This window comes from Ictalurus punctatus, chromosome 10, assembly GCF_001660625.3.
Source record: "Ictalurus punctatus breed USDA103 chromosome 10, Coco_2.0, whole genome shotgun sequence".
Taxonomy (NCBI): domain Eukaryota; kingdom Metazoa; phylum Chordata; class Actinopteri; order Siluriformes; family Ictaluridae; genus Ictalurus; species Ictalurus punctatus.
In genome coordinates this window covers 20518831-20538603 of record NC_030425.2, presented here as the reverse complement: position 1 = coordinate 20538603, position 19773 = coordinate 20518831, and the positions used below count along the sequence as shown (strand labels likewise).

Below are 19773 nucleotides of genomic sequence, written 5' to 3'. Positions count from 1 at the left end.
ACTCTCCACCGCCCTCCTCGAGAGTCCCCCAAAACGCCAAATAACTGCTCCATTTCTTCCTGAAGGAATTCCCAACTCCCATCCTTCTGCTCGACCCCTCCTCAAAGGCAGCCACCCTCCCCATCTCCACACACCACTCTGGAAACGAAGGAGCTCCATCTGATTTCCATCCCCTTAAAATAACCTAAAATGATATTTTTTGTACCTATCCTCCAATTTTGTGACCTCCCTATCTCCCAAAATACAGAGTCTAGGGCAGAACGAGATCTGAGTGTTCAACACCTCACATACAAAGCTCTGCACCTTCAACCAAAATTCTTAGATCTTATGACACCCCCAAAAAACATGGGTGGTGTCTCCATCTTCTGAATGGCATCGCCAGCAGTTGGGTGTGTCTTTAAGACCGAGCCTGTACTATTTAGAGGGGGTCCAATAGAGCCGATGTAAAATCTTAAATTGTATAAGGCGCACCCTTGCGTCTCTAGATGCAGTTTTTATATTTTTTAAAATCCTAGCCCACTCTCCCTCCCCCAATTCCAAATTTAAATCTTTCTCCCATAATCTCTTGAGAGTGGTCAAGACCATGATGATGTTACTTTGACATCTACCACCTACCTAAACATTGTTGCAGACCAAGTACACCTCTTCATGGCAACGGAATTCCCTAAAGGCAATGGCCTTTTTCAGCAGGATAATGCGTCCTCCAACACTGCAAAAACTGTTCAGGAATGGTTTGAAGAACATGACAAAGAGTTCGAGGTTTTGACGTGACCTCCAAATTCCTCAGATCTCAATCTGATCGAACATCTGTAGGATATGCTGGACAAACAAGTCCGAACCATGGAGGCCCCACCTCACAACTTACAGGACTTAAAGGATCTGCTGCTAAAATTTTGGTGCCAGACACCACAGCACACCTTCAGAGGTCTTGTGGAGTCCATGCCTCGATCAGTCAGAGCTGTTTGGGAGGCACAAGGGGGGCCTACACAATATTAGGCAGGTGGTTTTAATGTTATGGCTGATCGGTGTATAGTACACTGATAAAAAAAAAAAATGTGTATGTGTCCATTACATGCCATACACCTATTCATTCATAAATCAGAAATGCTCTCGGAATGTGTGCTGTGAAGTGATGAAGTGCTGGGCAGTCGGACAATGTAATATTGATGTCATGATGAATTCACACTACACTTTTCTGGGATATCATTGTGTCGCAACGTTTTCCAGAAAAAATAGAACTGAAGCAGCTCATTTAATGCCATACTGAATCATTAAATCTGAATAAAATGGTACAATTTAATTACAATTGTTCCCCCTCTCCTTGTCAGTGATCTTCTTAGACATTTAATAAAATTGCAATAGTTTTGTAGAATTGAAGACTGGATGTGTTTTGTACTGATAAAATATATTCTCAGGGTTTTATTTCTTGCCCTGCAGGATGGACTTTGATGATGAAGATGGAGAAGGGCCGAGCAAATTTTCAAGGTAAGAAATAACAACAGATTACGACAGAATACAAGTTTGTAAACTTTACATTACATTTGAATTACATTATTACAGTAGTGGTAAGAATCCTCAGCAGTAGCATCACATACCATGCATCATGTCTTGTCTTTATTATTTTGCACTTGCTTTGTTAAATCATATTTTATTTGAGTTTTTCCCCACTGTGCCTTTCAGCCATGCTGCAGCTTGAGTTTGTTCCATTTTAAGCCATTTAATCATGTTTTTTATTTTGTTTGTTTGCTTCAACATGTTGTTTCTTTCCGTGTCCATGTTCTCTTTAAAGGACGTGTATCCGTAATTCCCCGGAGTGGAGACACTGCCCTCTGCTGGCCACGCTACAGCTAATCTCAACACTGTTCCTCTCTTACAGTATCACCTCTATAATCCTAACCCAGCCGTGCAGCCTCGAGCAGTACTGTCTGCACCGAGTGTTGAATAAGCCATCAGACAAAATTAGCCAAATTGTACCAGTATTAAATTTTACAATTTTAACATCGAAAAATCATGATGCTGTTCTTGACAAAAACTTGAAATACTTGTAGCTGTTCTGATCAGTCAGTTTTATTTTGATTGTAAATCACATATGATTGTTAATCAAAACAGTAAACACGTATTTCTGAAAAATGGTGATAATTATGTGTCTGCCTAATCCAAGAAAAATTTATGGTGCTTGTTTCAATGTGTCCAAAGTAAGGGACCTCAAAAGACTTAGTTCTTATGCTACCTTCTTAGGCCCTTATTTAGGACTACGTAGCATCACATTTGTCCATCGTAATGCATCCATCACGGTGCTGTATCAACTTGAATGGAATGCAGAACCAGTGATGAACTATATACAGTGGTGCTTGTAAGTTTGTGAACCCTTTTGAATTTTCTATATTTCTTCCTAAATATGATCTATGGTCTCCAGGAGTGGTCGACCAACAAAGATCACTCCAAGGGCAAGACATGTAATAGTCCATGAGGTCACAAAGGAACCCAGGGTAACTTCTAAACAAATAAAGGCCTCTCGCATGTTAATGTTGATGAGTCCATCATCAGGAGAACGTGGACAAGCCAGAAGACTATTGGAAAAATGTTTTGTGGACGGATGAGACCAAAATAGAACTTTTTGGTTTAAATGAGAAGCGTTATGGTTATAGAAAGGAAAACACTACATTCCAGCATAAGAACCTTATCCCATCTGTGAAACACATTGTGGTGGTAGTATCATGGTTTGGGCCTGGTTTGCTGCATCTGGGCCAGGACGAATTGCCCTCATTGATTGAACAATGAATTGTGAATTTTACCAGCGAATTCTAAAGGAAAATATCAGGAAAATCTGTCCATGAACTGAATCTCATGAGAAAGTGGGTCATGCAGCAAGACTATGACCCTAAGCACACAAGTCATTCTAACAAGAAAGGTAAAAGTTAAAGTTAATGTTTTGGAATGGTCAAGTCAAAGTCCTGACCTTAATCCAGTAGAAATGTGATGGAAGGACCTGATGCAAGCAGTTCATGTGAGGAAACCCACCAACATCCCAGAGTTGAAGCTGTTCTGTACTGAGGAACGGGCTAAAATTCATCCAAGCCGATGTGCAGGACTGAGCAACATTTGCCGCAAACATTTAGTTGCAGTTATTGCTGCACAAGGGGGGTCACACCAGATACTGAATGCAAAGGATCGCATACTTTTTGTCACTCAAAGATATGTTATGTTGGATAATTTTAATCTGAATAAGTGACCAAGTATAACATTTTTATCTCATTTGTTTAATTCGGTTCCTTTTGTCTACTACTTTTAGGATTTTTGTGAAAATCTGATGATGTTTTAGGTCATATTTATGCAGATATATGGAAAATTTTAAGCGTTTCAAACTTTCAAGCACCACTGTAGATGCACTATACTATATCACATGGAATAGGGATACAGCCATTTTAAATTGATTTGTGTTATCGATTTTTCTCTTTTGTGTCATTGATTCATTTATGACATCCTCAATCCATTTTTTGTTGCATACATGTTAATGTTAAGACACTCTTTAATTTATAGTATTTCATGCAACTTCAATATGACGTTTTCTGCTATTATTACTTATTTCCTTTTTTTCTTTCTGCTTGCAGGTATGATGATGATCAAATGCCAGCTGATAAAGAACGTTATGCCAGGTAGGGTGACGTGGCACTGCTAGAATTCTGTCACTGAGACAGAAGTTGAGCCCAGCCATCGCTTCTTTCCCGGCAAGAAGTCATGAAAATGAGCAAGTGATCTCAGAGATCGATTGCTAAATATATAGATACAGAAAGATTGATAAACATGTCTATTTATTTGGGGTGATACTTTAATATAACTTAGAAATGAGACAGAATTCAAACCAAGCATGCAGGATACCACCAAGATCCCACGGGAGGCAGCAAAAATGAGTAGGTGGTCTTTACTTTCATGCGGCAATGTTTGAGTCAGTTATGACGTTTGTGGGTCAAAGTGATGTAGTGATGTAGCTGAGGTTGAGGTACTGTTAAAGCCAGAATTCACATCTAGCTGTGCTGGCACAATGCTGGTATTTCTACCTCTTCTGTTTTTTCCACTGTTTCTGAGGTCATAGTGGCAGGGTTCATATAATAATAATAATAATAATAATAATAATAATAATTTAAAAAAACACTTTCTATTTTTGGCCACTCCCACTTTTGGCTTTGAAATCGTTTAAATATAGCTTCAGGTATTTGGAGCAACAAATAGATATAAATACATCTAGTGGCATTGTTTTAAGTCCGAAGTTCATGGATTCATTGCAATTTTGCTGTGGATTTTGCTTGCCTAGCAAACTGCGAGGCATCCTGAAGCCACTCTGCGTGCTAGAGCGTTACTTGATTGCTTGAGTTGGGTTTAAACTGTTCCCTCCCAAACTTGTGATTTTTATTAATAAAATTAATTAATTTATTAATAAAATCTGCCATGTGGGACTGCCACGTGTGAGAGACGTAAGCTCAAAACTCTGCACTTCCTAACTAAAGTCCCATTTTTCAAATTTCTTTTTTGCCAAGACATAAAATCCACTTCACTTCAACAGGAAGGATGTGGCACACAATATGAAAGTCATTATTTTTATTTTAAAGGTAATTTCGCTCCATGCCAAAAAAAATTAGAATTTTTTTTCCCAGTTACCTATTTTTTTATGCAACCAGCTGTGTCCGTCTAGCTACAGTCTTTAATTATCTCCCAGTACTACTTACATCTGTGTCTCGCTAAGCTATCGCTCTCAGATGACTAATACAGCAGATTTATAATACCACTTGCTCTTCTCTATTGGAGTTCACATTATGATTCAACCTTGAGTGCTTAAAAAAAAAGACTATGTACTCTTTAATGAATATCTGAGCTGAACAGTGAAGAGGGATAATGGAGCGTTAAGGGTAGGTACATGGCGATTGATCGTCCAGCTTAACAAGGTGATTCTGTCTTCACATTCTCAAAAATGGGATGAATTGCCAACTAGTGCCAAGATTTAAGACATGCACAGCATTTGCAGGACCCTAATACTAATCAGAGTGATTGTAAACAGTGGGTCAGTACTTACTTCAACATTCTAAGTAACAGTTACTATTCTGAAATGTATTCATATAGCACTTTTAACAGTATATATTGACAGAACACAGCTTTACAGAAATCCAGATGTAGATTTAGAACTGTAACGAGCAAGCCAAAGGTGAAAAAAACTCTCTGACACAAGGAAAACCCAGACTTGAAAGGGATCTCATCCTCTTCTGAGTGAAACCGGGTAGTGATATTTATAAGTCATTACATTAAAGAGTCATAGCCAAAAATTGCAATGAAATTGGTAATTTTACGTTGTTCTTGTGGTGATCATGCGCAATGCTTTCATATGTACTGTACATTACATTTAAACTAAATTATTAACAGTTGCTATTAAACTTCTCTATGTTTAACTAATTAGCTTAAGCTTAGATTGAATTTGTCTGCCTGCTAATGCAATGCTAGTTAGCTACTGTGAACCATCAAGGTAGATTTTACTCTGTTTTCTAAAGCTTTAAACATTTGTTGTTATTAGCTACTATTGTATGCTATATAGCCGTCAAACAAAGCACAAGCCAAGGGTATGGTCAAACAAAAAAAGCTCTTAGTCATATCTCACATTGTTTATACAAGGTGTGAGGTAACTAAAACTCCAACTGCCAGAATAGCACAAGTATCAAAACACATGTGAATGACATTAAAAATCCCAGAAGTCTGCTTGCTCTGCATATATAATTGGCTTTTCAAAAATTCTGTAGCAAACAAACATTTACTCTTTACATGCTGCACTAGTCAAGTCACATTAATATAGTAGGAATTTGTTTTATTTATGGTTGCACTGCATCTAAAGCCCTTATTGGTATTTAGTTTAGTTTTTTTTTGTAAGTGTGGTTGTTCAGTGCCCTATTGAAGAAGAATTGAAGAAGAAAGCTTTGTCAACAATGACATGATGCTCCTGCAGAAGGGAGAGTTACGGGCTCTGGTAGATTGGCAGTGCCCGGGCTTGAACTCAGTAGACCAGAGCCATAATCCCTGAGCTGTATAGTTCTGTCAGTTAACAATACATTTTTGGTAACTGCAGATGTGTTCGTGTTCATTTTTACTTTGGGTTTTTATTATTTTTTTTAAAGAGTGTTATTTTAAGTCCAAGGTAATGCTAGTGTTTACTGTAACTGCTGTATATATTACAAATCAGCGAATGCAAAAATGCTATATATGTCATGCATTCCCGTTTTGCATAACGGTTCCCATGGCAACAAGCGACATACTGGTTTTTGTTTTGGTTTCCATATTGGTCCTGTCTCTGGGTGTGTCTCAGTGAGCTCCTTAGTTCAGTAGTCAGGGCAACGATCAAGGACTTGGCCATTTTAAATCCTTGCAGTGCACTGGAACTTTCACTCCCTAAAAAAAAATCCCACTGAAGACTCTCGGCGCAAAAACTCAAACTTCGTCTACAAATGTAATTAGCTTGTTATAGTTGTTGTAGCTTTCAAATTATTACTTATACTAGCGATTTGTAACTGTATTCGATGTTCTATATATGGCTTGTCTGAGTCTAATGACTTTTAAGTATCTAACGACTCATGTCGCTGGAAATTGAGTCATCATTATCTCAAGGTGTAGTGCGCCAGGGTCCTTACCAGTGCCCGAACCCATGTACATGATCTACTAATTCATGACCTAGAGAGCTAGGAAGCTGATTGAGACGCACCACAAGTCCCCTGTCCTGTCATTGCTTTGTTACCTGATAGTGGTCACCTGTTTTGTGTTACTCCTTGATTAGGTTGTCTATGTTTACCTTGCTGTTTTTTTGTTTCATTGCAAAGTCTTGCTTTTTGTGTTCCTGAGCTTTCTGAGTTCTATGTCTAATAGTACTTCCTGGTTTTGATCTTTGCCTGTTTTGAGTTATTTAACCCTGTCTGTCTGTGCTTTGACCCATGCTAAGGACTATGACAGCGACAGCCGGGTAAAATACTATTCCAGTCTTTTTAGCTTGCTTAGGTGTAGAACAGCATTCAACACACAACTTTTTTACACAGGGCCATTACAGTAGAATGATGTTAAATTCAAACAACTTTAAGTCAATGGACTAAGCCTAATTGACATGAGCACAATTTGCCAGTCAGTTATAGATTTTCTTGTGCTCCAGTTTGTGTTAAATAAATATGAATTCATTAAGAGTTCACCCCTTACTTATGTTATTAAACACACTCAGTACAATCAGACTTTTCCCAGTACTTGTTCACTGATTATACTTCTTAATTGTTCTGTTATTACATTAATATAAAGCACTAGCTTTTCCTATTTCTCTGTGCAGAGAGAACCACAGTGAGATTGAGCGACGCCGGCGTAATAAAATGACGCAGTACATCACTGAGCTGTCGGACATGGTGCCCACTTGCAGTGCGTTGGCCAGGAAACCCGACAAGCTCACCATCCTGCGTATGGCCGTGTCACACATGAAGTCCATGAGAGGAACTGGCAACACGTCCACTGATGGAGCCTACAAACCCTCCTTCCTCACCGAGCAGGTGGGCAACGTGGCTTCACCAGCACACAGATTACACTTCATTTGTTTTACTTTTTTGTGGCAAAGAATACTTTATTGTATGCTTTAAAGGGAAGATTTTATTAGGTCAAAACCAACAAAAACATTCTAATGAATAAACTTCTGATTCAATGCAAATCATAGTGTCTAATGGTATGATTTTAAGAGCAGACAGAAATGATTAAACTTAGAGAGAGGTAAAAATGCTTTGGGCTGCCGTGAGGAGTTCCAGAGGGAGCATGGACGATTCGTGCGATTATTTTATAATATCGTTTTATATAGTTAGGTTCCGTATGTCCCAATCGTCACACACTCACCTTAAAAGCCATTGTTTGGCTTAATAATAAGTAATAATATCTTATAGTAGCAGAGTTGGTCACAGTTGAATATTGAAATAGCTTCAAATTCTTCATTCGATTTAAAGTAGAAAAATATAAACGCTTAAAAATTGGAAGAAAGATTCACAAAAGAAAAAGATGCCTGTTTTTACTTACTGATGGTAAATTAGTTCCTCTTTAGGTTTCACCAAAAATATTAGCTATGGCTAACTAACAGTAGCTTTGTCCCATAATCTTTCAAAATTAGTGAGTAGAAAATTGAGAAATTTCTTTTGAAATGTAGTAATTTGAAGTCCGTAGTATTAGATGGAAGAAAAACTTTCATAACAAAGGAAATAAGCCAATATTTAAAAAAAAAAAAAAAAAAAAAGTAGTAATATGCTAATTAACTTTCGATTTGTAATGTCTTACGCTAAATGAGCTTTATTGTTGCTCTGGAGCTAAATTTAAGACACATCTTTGAGACATTAAATATACTGACATTTGGCGTAAAAGCAAAATTGTGCAAATGTAGTTTTAACAGCTTCACGGTGCCAAAAATCATAATGGATTCTGCCAAACAGACAAGATGGGGTTCTTCAGCATGATTGTACTCATCATACTCACATTTATTCCTTCTGCAGATGCTTTCATGCAAGACATCTTGCAGTTGAGATTGAACAGTGGCAGCTTGAGAGTGCCAGAATGTGACTGAATAACCTTCTAATTGGAACGTTAACCAGTGAACCATCACTGCCAGTGGAGAAATTCGGACAGTACTTTAGGCAAATCATAGCGTGCTAATTCTTCTTGGTCTGAATCGTAATGCGTGGTGCGTTTTTGTCCTGCAGGAGCTGAAGCACTTGATCCTGGAGGCAGCTGATGGCTTCCTGTTTGTGGTGGCAGCTGAGACAGGGCGTGTGATCTACGTGTCGGACTCGGTGACCCCCGTTCTGAACCACCCTCAGTCCGAGTGGTTCGGCAGCACTCTGTACGAGCAGGTCCACCCGGATGACGTGGACAAACTCCGCGAGCAGCTCAGCACCTCCGAGAACTCCATGACTGGTGAGACAAGTAAAAGTAAAACAAAAACAATTGTTCCCTCACTAGTCTTTGTTTCTGCCTCTCTTGACGTTAATAAGACCACAAACATAACTTGTCATAGCTTGCTATTGAGAAACCGGGAATTGCAACATCCGGAAGACTGACCCATGTTATAGAATATAGATCGATTAACAGCACACGTCATTACGTCCCCACGTCACGCCGTCTGACGTTCCCTTCAGAATTTCACGCATCGACATACAGTTGGTCTTCGTTATGGTACTGTATACAGTTTTGGGTGTTTCATTTTTCATTTTACAAAAGCTTCAAGTGTAGTTAATTATTTGTCATGCTGTACGTGCAAATAGACGACTGCTTGAAGCCGTGGGCTGTGTCCCAAACCGTGTACTTACCTAGTATAAAGTAAATAGAAATACTACTATAGTAGGCAAGGACGCGGTTTCGGACACAGCCGTGCTCTCTTGTACGCCGTCAAACGGTCGAGCACTGCCGTGTGAAAATGCGGTCAAAACGTCTAAGTTGTGTACATGTCTGTAATACACCTCGATAATGCGACTAAAACAGGAATACTCCACATGTCTAAATTCGATTTGTGTTTACTTCGAGTTTAACTTTAGTCAGATGAAGTTCATCAATAATCGCTGTTTACATGCTAGATTCTTAATCAGAGTATCGTCTTAATCGGGTAAATATCGGATTATTGTTGTCCATGTAAACGTACTGAGTGACCGACATGAACAACACCTTGTGTAATGTTTGTGGTTATAACCTGACAAAATTCAGAACTGAGGCCGAATAACAATTTTTATTATTTAACAGTAGAGAGACCTAGAGTTCATTTACTTCTCAACATTTAGTAACTTAATGTAATTATTTACTTACTTGGTACTTTATTACTTACAGTATATTAATGCTGAATTGTATCATTTGTTAGTGTGGTTAAAGTATTATGTAGAAAAGCCTAAAAAAAAATTCAAGATTGTAATTACATTATAACATTATAAATACTTATAAGAATTGATTTGTTCTCACAAATAAACTTGTGGTTTGGCGATGCAAAACTGATCCAAATGCAAATGCCCGAGCATGCATCAAACTAAATTTTATAAACTGTCTGAGGAAGAGTAATTGTTAGCCCTTCTTGGCAGTTGTAGTCATGGTATGGTCCAATTTTAATTTTTAAAAAAAAAATTATTTTGTTAATTATGATTTCTGAGAGCTTGGACTAATAACTATCAATAAGGCAAATAATGCGTTCCACAGTATGCTTTCCTCAAACAGCTGTATTTATGTTTTATGAACTTGCTACTCATGTTATTTTCGAACTGCTAGGAACCCTAGTGTGTTTGAGAAAATAGCCTGTAGTATATTAGCAGGGAAGCATCATTCTGACACACTTCAGTGCCTGCAAGCGTAAGTCCTGCTGACTGTTTCAAGATTCATCTCTCTCTCCTACAGGAAATCTCATATATTACACATTTACTCACCAGAGGGCACTCTAAACTCACACATCTCTCATTCCTCTCTCCTGCTCGCTTCCCACCTGCAGTATTCGCTCTCATTTTGCCATTTTAAAGAATAGTTCAGCCTGCTAACAAGCAAAATAAATTCCTCTAGGGCTAACTTGCATTATGCAAATGAGATTATTCATATAGATTGAAACATGTCATTCACTGCTAATAGTGTAGCACGTTTTCCTAATTGACTGTAAGTTGACCATTTGAGCACGTCTCCTTGAGCTCAAGTCTGTCATCATGCTCGTCAGTGACATTGCTTTTTATGTTTATATATTATTACAGATAACATACGAGTGCAGTTTTGATAGACGAAATAACCATAAATGAAAAAAGTGCCATAAAACACAAAGTATATTCCAAATTGTGTCCTAAAATTGACAGTAGAGGAGGCTGATCTATTATTTGCTGCAGGGAGATCCATAAAAACACTTTAAAAGTTTATTTGTGTGGGTGTTTAAGAGTGAGGTGCACACTGTGAAATCAATACAGGTGACTATTAGCTGCACCAAAGTACTTAAAAATGATTCGTCCAGAAAATCTATCCTAAATGAATCTGACAGTGGAGAGAATGTTCATACTGGTGCAATATAGTCGTTACCAGGGGTCGGGGTTGCATTGATTAGTTGACCGACGGTACTCTGAGTTCGCCCACAGCAGAAGTTAATCTTGTTATCTGTTAACTTCTACATAGATCTCCGATGCGCATTCACGAGAGAATCATGACGCATGCATGTAGTGTTGACGCAAGAGTGGACAAAAAATCTGCAGTCAACTTTGTTACAAAGATTGTTTTGTGTGACTCAGTTTGTGCACAGCGTCCCTCTTCCACTGCTGTAAACAGCGCAGCACTTCCACGTACCATCGCAAGAGCGGACGTTTCCCCCGAAAGCAGAGAATCCGAGATGTGGAAGTGAAGATATTTTGTAAATAAAGACGTAATTGTAGTTTTTTTGCGCACATAAAGCCTTCGTATCACTTCGTTAAATTGGGATTAAACCACTGGAGTCACGGATTACTTTTACAATGCCTTTATGAAATTTATGGAGCTTGAAATTTTTGGTTACTGGACTGTAAATGGAGGGACAGAAATCTCCCAGGTTTCATTAAAAAAGTCTTCGTTTGTGTTTCGAAGATGATCGAAAGTCTTATGGGTTTGGAACAACATGAGGGTGAGTAATTGATGACAGAATTGTCATTTTGGGGGGGACCTATCACTTTAAAGCTCAATACAAATTATATAAAATCTTTGCACTGTGGCATAGTGAATGTTAGGCATTGTGTGAAAGAGCACATTTTGTGCCAGGGTTTGCATTTCACTTTCTGGTCCTATTCAAGCCACTTTGAGGTTGTCACAGCTGCCAATCCATACACTTATTTTATTTTTTATTTTAGACTCTACTAAAGCTGGACTTGAACAGGGTAGTTCGACTCCCAGGTCATTATCAGCTTGGAAAAACCTCTAAGACACTGCTGTAGTTATAGCATCCTCCATCTAAAGAAGGCCTCTCATTAGCCACTTTTCCACTGCACGGTACAGCTCGACTCGCCTCGACTCGGCTCACTTTACTTTTCTGAGCTCACTTTTCCACTGCAGTTTAGTGCCGCCTCAACGTGGGTGCCATCTTCCACTCACCTTCACACAGGAATAATGTTGTATTATCAAAGCCCTGTACAAATACACGGTCAGGCCGTATTCCAAATACCTTTCCTGATCACTGAACACGGACCCTGTTAAGGATGTAAAATAACGGCGTTCTAGAACCTACGTAGTGCTCAATATGACAAAGTTAGATTCGGCCGTGACAGGAGCAACTTTGATAAACGTCTGTTTGGAAATCGGTAACAGGTGAGATGTAAAAATCTAAGACAGAAACCTTTGTTGTAATTTTATCTGTAATGAGATAAATGATATATAATTTTCGATTAATAGAATATTACCATACGTAAAAATGTATGTATTAAATGACACACATTTATTCAGAACCACTCGGTAAGAATTCCCTACTGCCTCAGTGCATGGCTCAAGTTTAATATCGCTCGCTTGGAACCTCGACCGAGGTGGTGCTAAAAAAGGTACCAGGTACCATCCACAGTGGAAAGCCCCCAAAAAGCAAGCAGAGTCGAGTCAAGTCGAGCCGTGCCGTGCGGTGGAAAAGCACCAATTGAGCAATAAGGACTTTGATGATGGGCATGAGCTTCCATGCTGCGCTCTCTGTGTCTGAGTCAGCCATTTCAGCTGATCTGCCAGGTCACAAACATGAATGCATTTTAAGAATTAGTGTATGCTTAAATAATGTAACTTGATGCACAGATTTGAAGCATTTAGCTGCATTAAATAGCGATGTCCTGAATCAGTTTTTCCTGTAACTGTGGAAAAAGATTTTTAGTCAACTACTCATTGGTTGATTAGAAAAATGTCAAATTCATGCAACCCCTACAGTACAGGTATTGATCTAACGTGCCCTCTGAATGCATTTTGGATACTTTCAGCTTCTCTTAAACTTATAATGTTTAAATCTTTACTGGACTTTTTCCACAAAGGTGGAACATTTCTACCTTTTTATTTGTTTTATAGACTCCTTCATACACGAAAAGTGCCGAGAAATTCCCTTTAAATATTATATGAATAACATTGTGTCAACTTCTTTAAGATTAAAGCATCTTAGCTGTGAGAGGCGTTCCAGTGAAGTTTACTCAAATTGGAAAGAATTGTGTAGCTGACATGGATACTGACTAATTTCATTTAAATCTGAGATTTGAGCTGGACCTTTATGTAAGCGCATTCTCCATCATTGAAGTCAGCATGTTGTAAAGGCCAACTTTTTATATCCTCTGTGTTCCATGGTCATGTTTAATTATATTTGGTGGTGATTGTATTTGTTTTTGGTCCCACTTGTTGGTGTAGATCCGTAAGATAAGAAGCGGAGATAAATGGCCCAATGCAATGTGGGTAATGATCATTAAGAAACTAAGGGGTAGCTGTAACCTAGATTATTCTGATTCATAGGAGTAATTTGATTGAACTTGATTATGGTCTCTTGTGAGTTGATGAGGCTCTTGTTTTACACTGCTGGAGGTCCGCATCTCTTCCGAGACAACAGTAATGCGTGTGTTAATGTGTAATCAGCGATCTGATGTATGAAAGATATGTTTAAAGCAGCCAATGTTCCAGAGTGATGCAGTTTATAGTAGTTTCTGTCCAACATTGTGATTAGGAATTGTGCAAGTAGTTACAAAAACAAATGTATAAACAGAGTTGAGGAATGGGAAGATATTTTGAATTCAACTAATTACTAATTGACTAACCAGCACCTTCATTTGTAAGGACAGACAAAGAGAAGTTTGGAGAGGAGGAGACATTGAGAAAGAAAAATGCACAGTGCCAAAGGAAATTGGTTTGGTAATGTTGGTTGTGGTAAAAATGTGATTAAAAATGCTTTTTTTTAAATGATGCACAATTAAGGCTGGGCGATAAAACAGCATCGGTATTTATCGACAGTACACCTTTATCAAGCGTGCACTGTCCCTGGATCATAAACATCATAAATCATGGATCATAAATCATATACCTTGATAAAGGAGTGTGCTACGAGTGACAAGCAAACAGCCAATAACAAGTTGCTTATCTGTGGGGTTCGGATGCGCCATCGGCATGTGACATCAGAACACACGAACACATACGAAAATGAGTTCAGAGCCTGCCAAGGAGATTGTGAATAACAAAGGACATGTCAGCTCACCGTGGTGGCAGTTTTTTTTGGTTTCTTTTCATCTGACCAACATCAGAACACCATTGTGTGTAAGCTTTGCAAAAAAAAAGCCCATGTGGGAAAGATCACATTTTGTGCCAGGGTTTGCATTTCACTTTCCGGTCCTATTCAAGCCACTTTGTGGTTGGTTGTCACAGCTGCCAATCCATACAATTTATTTATTTATTATTAATTTTTTTAAAGACGCTACTAAGCCTGGACTTGAACAGGGTAATCCAACTCCCAGATCAATATCAGCTTGGAAAAACCTCTAAGACATTGCTGTAGATATATCATCCTTCATGGCAACAATGTACCAACTAATTCAATTAATAAAAATCCTTAAAAAAAAATTTTTTTTTAAAGGAAATGTAATAATTCATGCAGTAGAGGGTTAGGTGTGCTAACAGAGTGTTACCAGAACAGCAGTGCTACTGTTAAAAAAAAAAAATAATAATAATAATAAAAAAAAATCTGAGCTTAATGGTTTTGTCTTAACATCTAAATTATTTATGTGGTGGCCTGGGAAATCCTATCGGACATTGCTTTAGCTGAATTCTCAGAAACACCACAGCTAGTCTAGGCTTTCTGTAAAGTTCATGTTCAGTAAAAAATGAGGCAGTTTAACTAACATGGCTGTGAAAACAGCCATAGGATATAAATAAGGAATTTTATAAATGTTGCCATCGTTATCGTGGTCATATTTATTATTTGTATATTATACGGTTATACTGAATACTGTATATTATAATGTTATAGCAGTTGCTTATTTCTCATTTTCCACTTTTAGGGGTTACCAGATTTAAAATTCGGCAAGCTGTGAATAAAATAATATGTGCAAAAGAGAAACAGTTCAGTTTTCCAAACTTTATATAGTAGAACATGTAAAAATCTCACTAGGTGAAGGGTTTTCCTAGGCTGCCACACATTTAAGATGAAAAAAAATAGCGGTAACATGAAGCTGTTGTTACCCAACCTTTTTACCACGAGTAAGTAACAATTCACTTGTAGAACTATTGATAATGCCAGCAATCCTAATGCTACTAGAGTCCTTGAAGAAAAATTGGCCATGTTCTCTGGTAGGGATGGCATACTCTCTCCCCTATCAATCAGAGCAACATTAACCAATCGTGGACATCTGTGATGTCATGTATGCCAAAGGGGGCCGATCCTGCTTTCCTCCACGTGTGTTCTGCTGCCCTGTGACGCAGCATTAGCAGCAGTTCAAAAAGATGTGCTGGCTGGCTTCACAGGTCTTGGAGGAATCGTGTTTCAGTCTTCACCCTCTCTGACTGGTAGCTGATGTATGATGGGAGAGAGCAGGCTGGTGGGTGGGTGAGCTTTCAGACTGGGAAAATGAACTTAAATCCATTATGCATCACAATGTCCATTTCATTACGTTGTCCAGCCTGAGTACACTTGTAATCAAAGAAACTGTATGTGTAGTGTCAGGCTTTACCGAGAGAGACGCCTGGATTCATTCAGTCACTGTCATCTCTCAACTTTTGCATATTACACACGGTTTTGAATCACTGCAGCGTATCATAAATATTGAGATTAATTTCTAGCTATAAAACTGTCTCTAAAACTATTCATCACCACTTACAGACAGAGCGGTAAATTTAACAAACATCCCAGCCGAAGTGTGTTATATTACATGATGGACATTGAAGAATTTACTTTCATGTCTAGGGAAAAAAAATGTATTCTCCTCGCCTCCATCTTCCTAATGTTCTTGTAGTCGGTCCAGCAAAAATATTGAAAAGCTCCTGATGAGGTTTTGATAAGCTCATATTTTTCAATGATAAAGCAAGCAGCTAACAGATTTTTCTCTCATTCCTCTCCCGTGCTAATGTGCCTTTCAAAGGTGAACTGTTATGCATTGGTCTTGCATGCATAATTGAATTGTGCAATCTGCCGGATAACGCTTGATTTTGTCTGGAGTGAGAAATGATGGTGGAGTGTTCGGTGGAGGCTCAGCTATCATCAATCAGGCCAAACATCAGGACCTGATGATGTAACGCACCTCATGTTCTTTCCTGGGTATGCCCAGTGCAGGCTGAGCATGGTACAAGAAGCCTGATTACAACACTGCATAGCCTTGGACACTTCAAATATAATTAGTCAGAAAAAAAACAACAAAAAAACATCGAATTGATGTACACATTTCAATGATGTGTCATTTTTAATCCAATTTGATTATGCAATTGTTTTTGTTGAATTATAATATAATTAAATAACACAATATCTGCACAAGAATTGCACAAGTATTAGACCTAAAACTTATTAGGTTATTAAACTTAATTCACGTCACTTTTAAATTTAATCAGATTTATGTTTTTATTTGTAAGTACGATTTATTTAAATAGTTAAAAAATAATAACAATATTAATAATAAGAATAAGAATGATTGCTTTGCTTTTACAAAATGGCCTTCAGATCAAAATGGCCTCCAGATAAAAGATGATTTTACAGAGTTATTTGTCACCATGCTGGTGTTTAACCTACAGACTATGACCTAGATTGAAATTTATTCTTCACAGTTTCTTGAGAAAGGAAAGCTTGCTTTATGAAGATAACAAAGAAGCTGATTGATTTGGTTTGTATCACATATAAATAAAAATAAATAAATAAAATAAATAAAACTTTCTTATTTTTATCCCAGGGTGGTAAATTGTGAGAGTATGTGAATGCGTGTGCACACGGTGTCTTGAATTGGAATGGTGTCCTGTCCAGGGTTTGTTCCTGCCTTGCATCCAGTGTTTCCAGGATAGACTCCAGATCCACTGTGACACTGACCAGGATAAAGCAGTTAAATAAAAAAAAAACCTACCCAATATGACAGATAGCAGATACTTGTTTGCAAAGTAGACATAATATATATTAGGCCAAGTCCAGAAAGCCAACAGTCATGGGTGAAATAGAGGACAAACACAAAGCTCAGGAATGCACAGTAACACTGAACAAGATTTCACAAAGACACAACAGGAACAGAATAGACAAAATAGTCAAGGGCCAAAACATAACAGGTGAATACAAACAAGTGATGAGCCAGTGACAGGTTGGGAGGAAGAGACGGGACCAAAACAAACATGAATGTATGGTCCTTGTCACACTCATACCAGCACCACCGAATACAGTGTCGGTGTCAGTACTGTGCTGAGAACGATCCTCCATCCAAGTAATATCTACTCACTGGTGGTCCTATGAGTGTTCTTGTGTATTCATGAATATGGTACACAGTAGTGAGGTGTCATTTGCAAATGAGTTGGCTCTTAGAGTCAGCACTTTCAGTTGAAAGTTGAAAGAATGTTGTTGTTTTTTTATTTTTTGTAGATGTGGGCAATTAGGATATTCCATTTATCAGGATAAGTGGAAATGAATCTTCTTAATGAAGCACAGTCACAGCAGGGAAAATAACATTAATTTGGGGATGCTTACTCTATTTGTAGTGCTTTGCTGATTTTGCACTTATTTAAAAAGGCTTTTTAAAATGCAATGCAGAGTAATGGTTTGTTAATTGGAAGGTAGAGTAAGACTTCTTGAAGCTTTTCCAGCCATAAATAGGCTAAGAAGAACAATTGCAGGTATTGTAGATATCGAAACCCTTAAAGTGGGTTTGAAAGAATTTTGGAGAAGAAAGATTCGTGTCTTATTGGTGAAATGAGCCAAATGTGTGTACAGTGTGTCAGATCCTGTCTACTTGTGATGAGAATTTGGGCTTTTCAGATCAACTCATTGCCTTGTTTTTTTTGGAAGCCGGACAAAGTTTACGATGTTTACAGTAGCTTTTTCTTTTACTAACTATGACTGAAATAGTTTCATGGAGACTTAGTCAACCGTCTAATAAACAAAATACTATTCCCATTAATGAACTGCACGTAACAAAACTTGCAGTTGTAAATAACCCGAATCCCTACCTTACATCTCCTTAAATATGTGCAGTTTTATTCAACCCTCATTATTACAGATTTGCTTTGTTGTTATCTCTATGGTTATTTTCCCAAACTAATTTAATTGAAAAACTTTATTCTTTCTCACAAGTCAATCTGGTGTTGCTTTCACCAAATATTAGTTTGGTCATGAAAAGAAATATTTTCTACATTACACGTCTTCCCCCCGAAGGACCCTATTATGCTTTGCTGTATTTCCCACCCTTTTATCTGCTCCACACATGTAGAAGATGAGTGCTGTGTAAATATTTAACCTGGCTATATTTAATGCGATGGGGTGGTTGCTGTTTGTTGCTTCGTACCTTTCTCAGGAAATAGAGATCAGCTTGTGCATGGAACTGCATGGCAAAGCCAAAAGGAGGTAGTGTAGGGAGTGTTAGCCATGACCTGCTTGTCCATTTACAAAAAACATGTCCCCTAGCACATGAGGCTGCACAAGATGGCATAGTTATTAGAGGAAATGCTTCCTTGAGTGGAAGGGATTTGTCTCTCTTCTCTAATCGATTGGTGTTTTGCTTGGTCTTTTTTCCTGATGCCATCATCTGGGCCAATCTGGCACACATTTCCTCTTCCTTTGAGATTTAATCATGCCAATTAAATGATCAGCGCCCATGACTAGAGGAGCTGAACTGGTCATGGGTGACAGGAGGTCACAGATTTCAGCGGTGGTTTTTGCTCTCTCCCTTTCCCCACTGTTTTTTCCCTTCCTTCCCTGCCAGGATCTTCACTCCAAAGTAAACTTCACCTGCTGCGCCTCTTTGCTGGGAACAGTGGAAGCTGTTTGGACTAACGCGGCACAATAAAACAACAAACGGCTACGCTAAACACTAGTGCTGCTTACTCATCCCACTCCAAACAGACATGGGTCACAAATGACGTTCAGACGAAATTACTGTAACCCCTATCATCGTGTTTTTATTGGTTTTTTTTTTAAGTGTGTGAATGAGAGAACTTGTAAATGATTGTATTATTTATCTGAGACTATTCAAGTTAGCACAATAGCGGTTTTGTTTATGCTCGTCGTCTCATTCATTTAGAGGATTTATCTCAAACATAAACCTCCCGGTTTCTTTTTACAGTGAACCACACAATCGCTATTCTGTTGCCGCTCCTTTTCAGATATTTATCTCATGTCTGTGTTCTCCTAAAATAACACATTTGTGTGTCATCTGGATGGAGGCTTTCTCTAGAGCATCCTGCAATGAGTTTATTTTATGATAAGCTCATATTTTTATGCCATTTGAACTCCCTAGCAAGTTCCCATCTGACTGCTGTAAGTTGTTATAGTAAAGTAAGTTTCCACGTAACCGGAGTTAAGAGGTTATACAGAGTTATTGGACAGGTTGCACGTGGCGTGTCTGAAACTGTGGGCAGCAGATTTTGTGGAAAATTCCCTTTCTGCAAGTGGTTTAGCAGCGTTGGGCTGAAAATGTGGCTGGGACTCGACTTACTGTGAAATGCACTGTAAACCCCCCCCCCACTATGATAACATAGTAGTTATCATTAAGATATCCTGGTCAAAAGTTTACACCCCCCTGGCTCTTAATGTATTGTGTTGCCTTCTTGAGCATCAGTGAATGTTTGCACCTTATGTAATAG

At 38.3% G+C, this 19773-nt stretch overlaps 1 protein-coding gene across 4 annotated transcripts in view; it reads left to right on the top strand.

Moving 5' to 3' along the window:
* The window catches only part of arnt2 (aryl-hydrocarbon receptor nuclear translocator 2), a 131847-nt gene that overhangs the window by 25360 nt on the left and 86714 nt on the right, over positions 1–19773 (top strand). For 2 of the 4 annotated variants that reach the window (XM_017478301.3, XM_017478300.3), the window contains exons 3-6: positions 1438–1485; positions 3612–3656; positions 7343–7556; positions 8742–8955. In XM_017478301.3, the coding sequence (XP_017333790.1) occupies positions 1438–1485; positions 3612–3656; positions 7343–7556; positions 8742–8955 (521 nt within the window). The remainder of the gene's footprint in view (positions 1–1437; positions 1486–3611; positions 3657–7342; positions 7557–8741; positions 8956–19773) is intronic. The other 2 variants (XM_017478303.3, XM_017478302.3) reach the window with 1 other exon arrangement.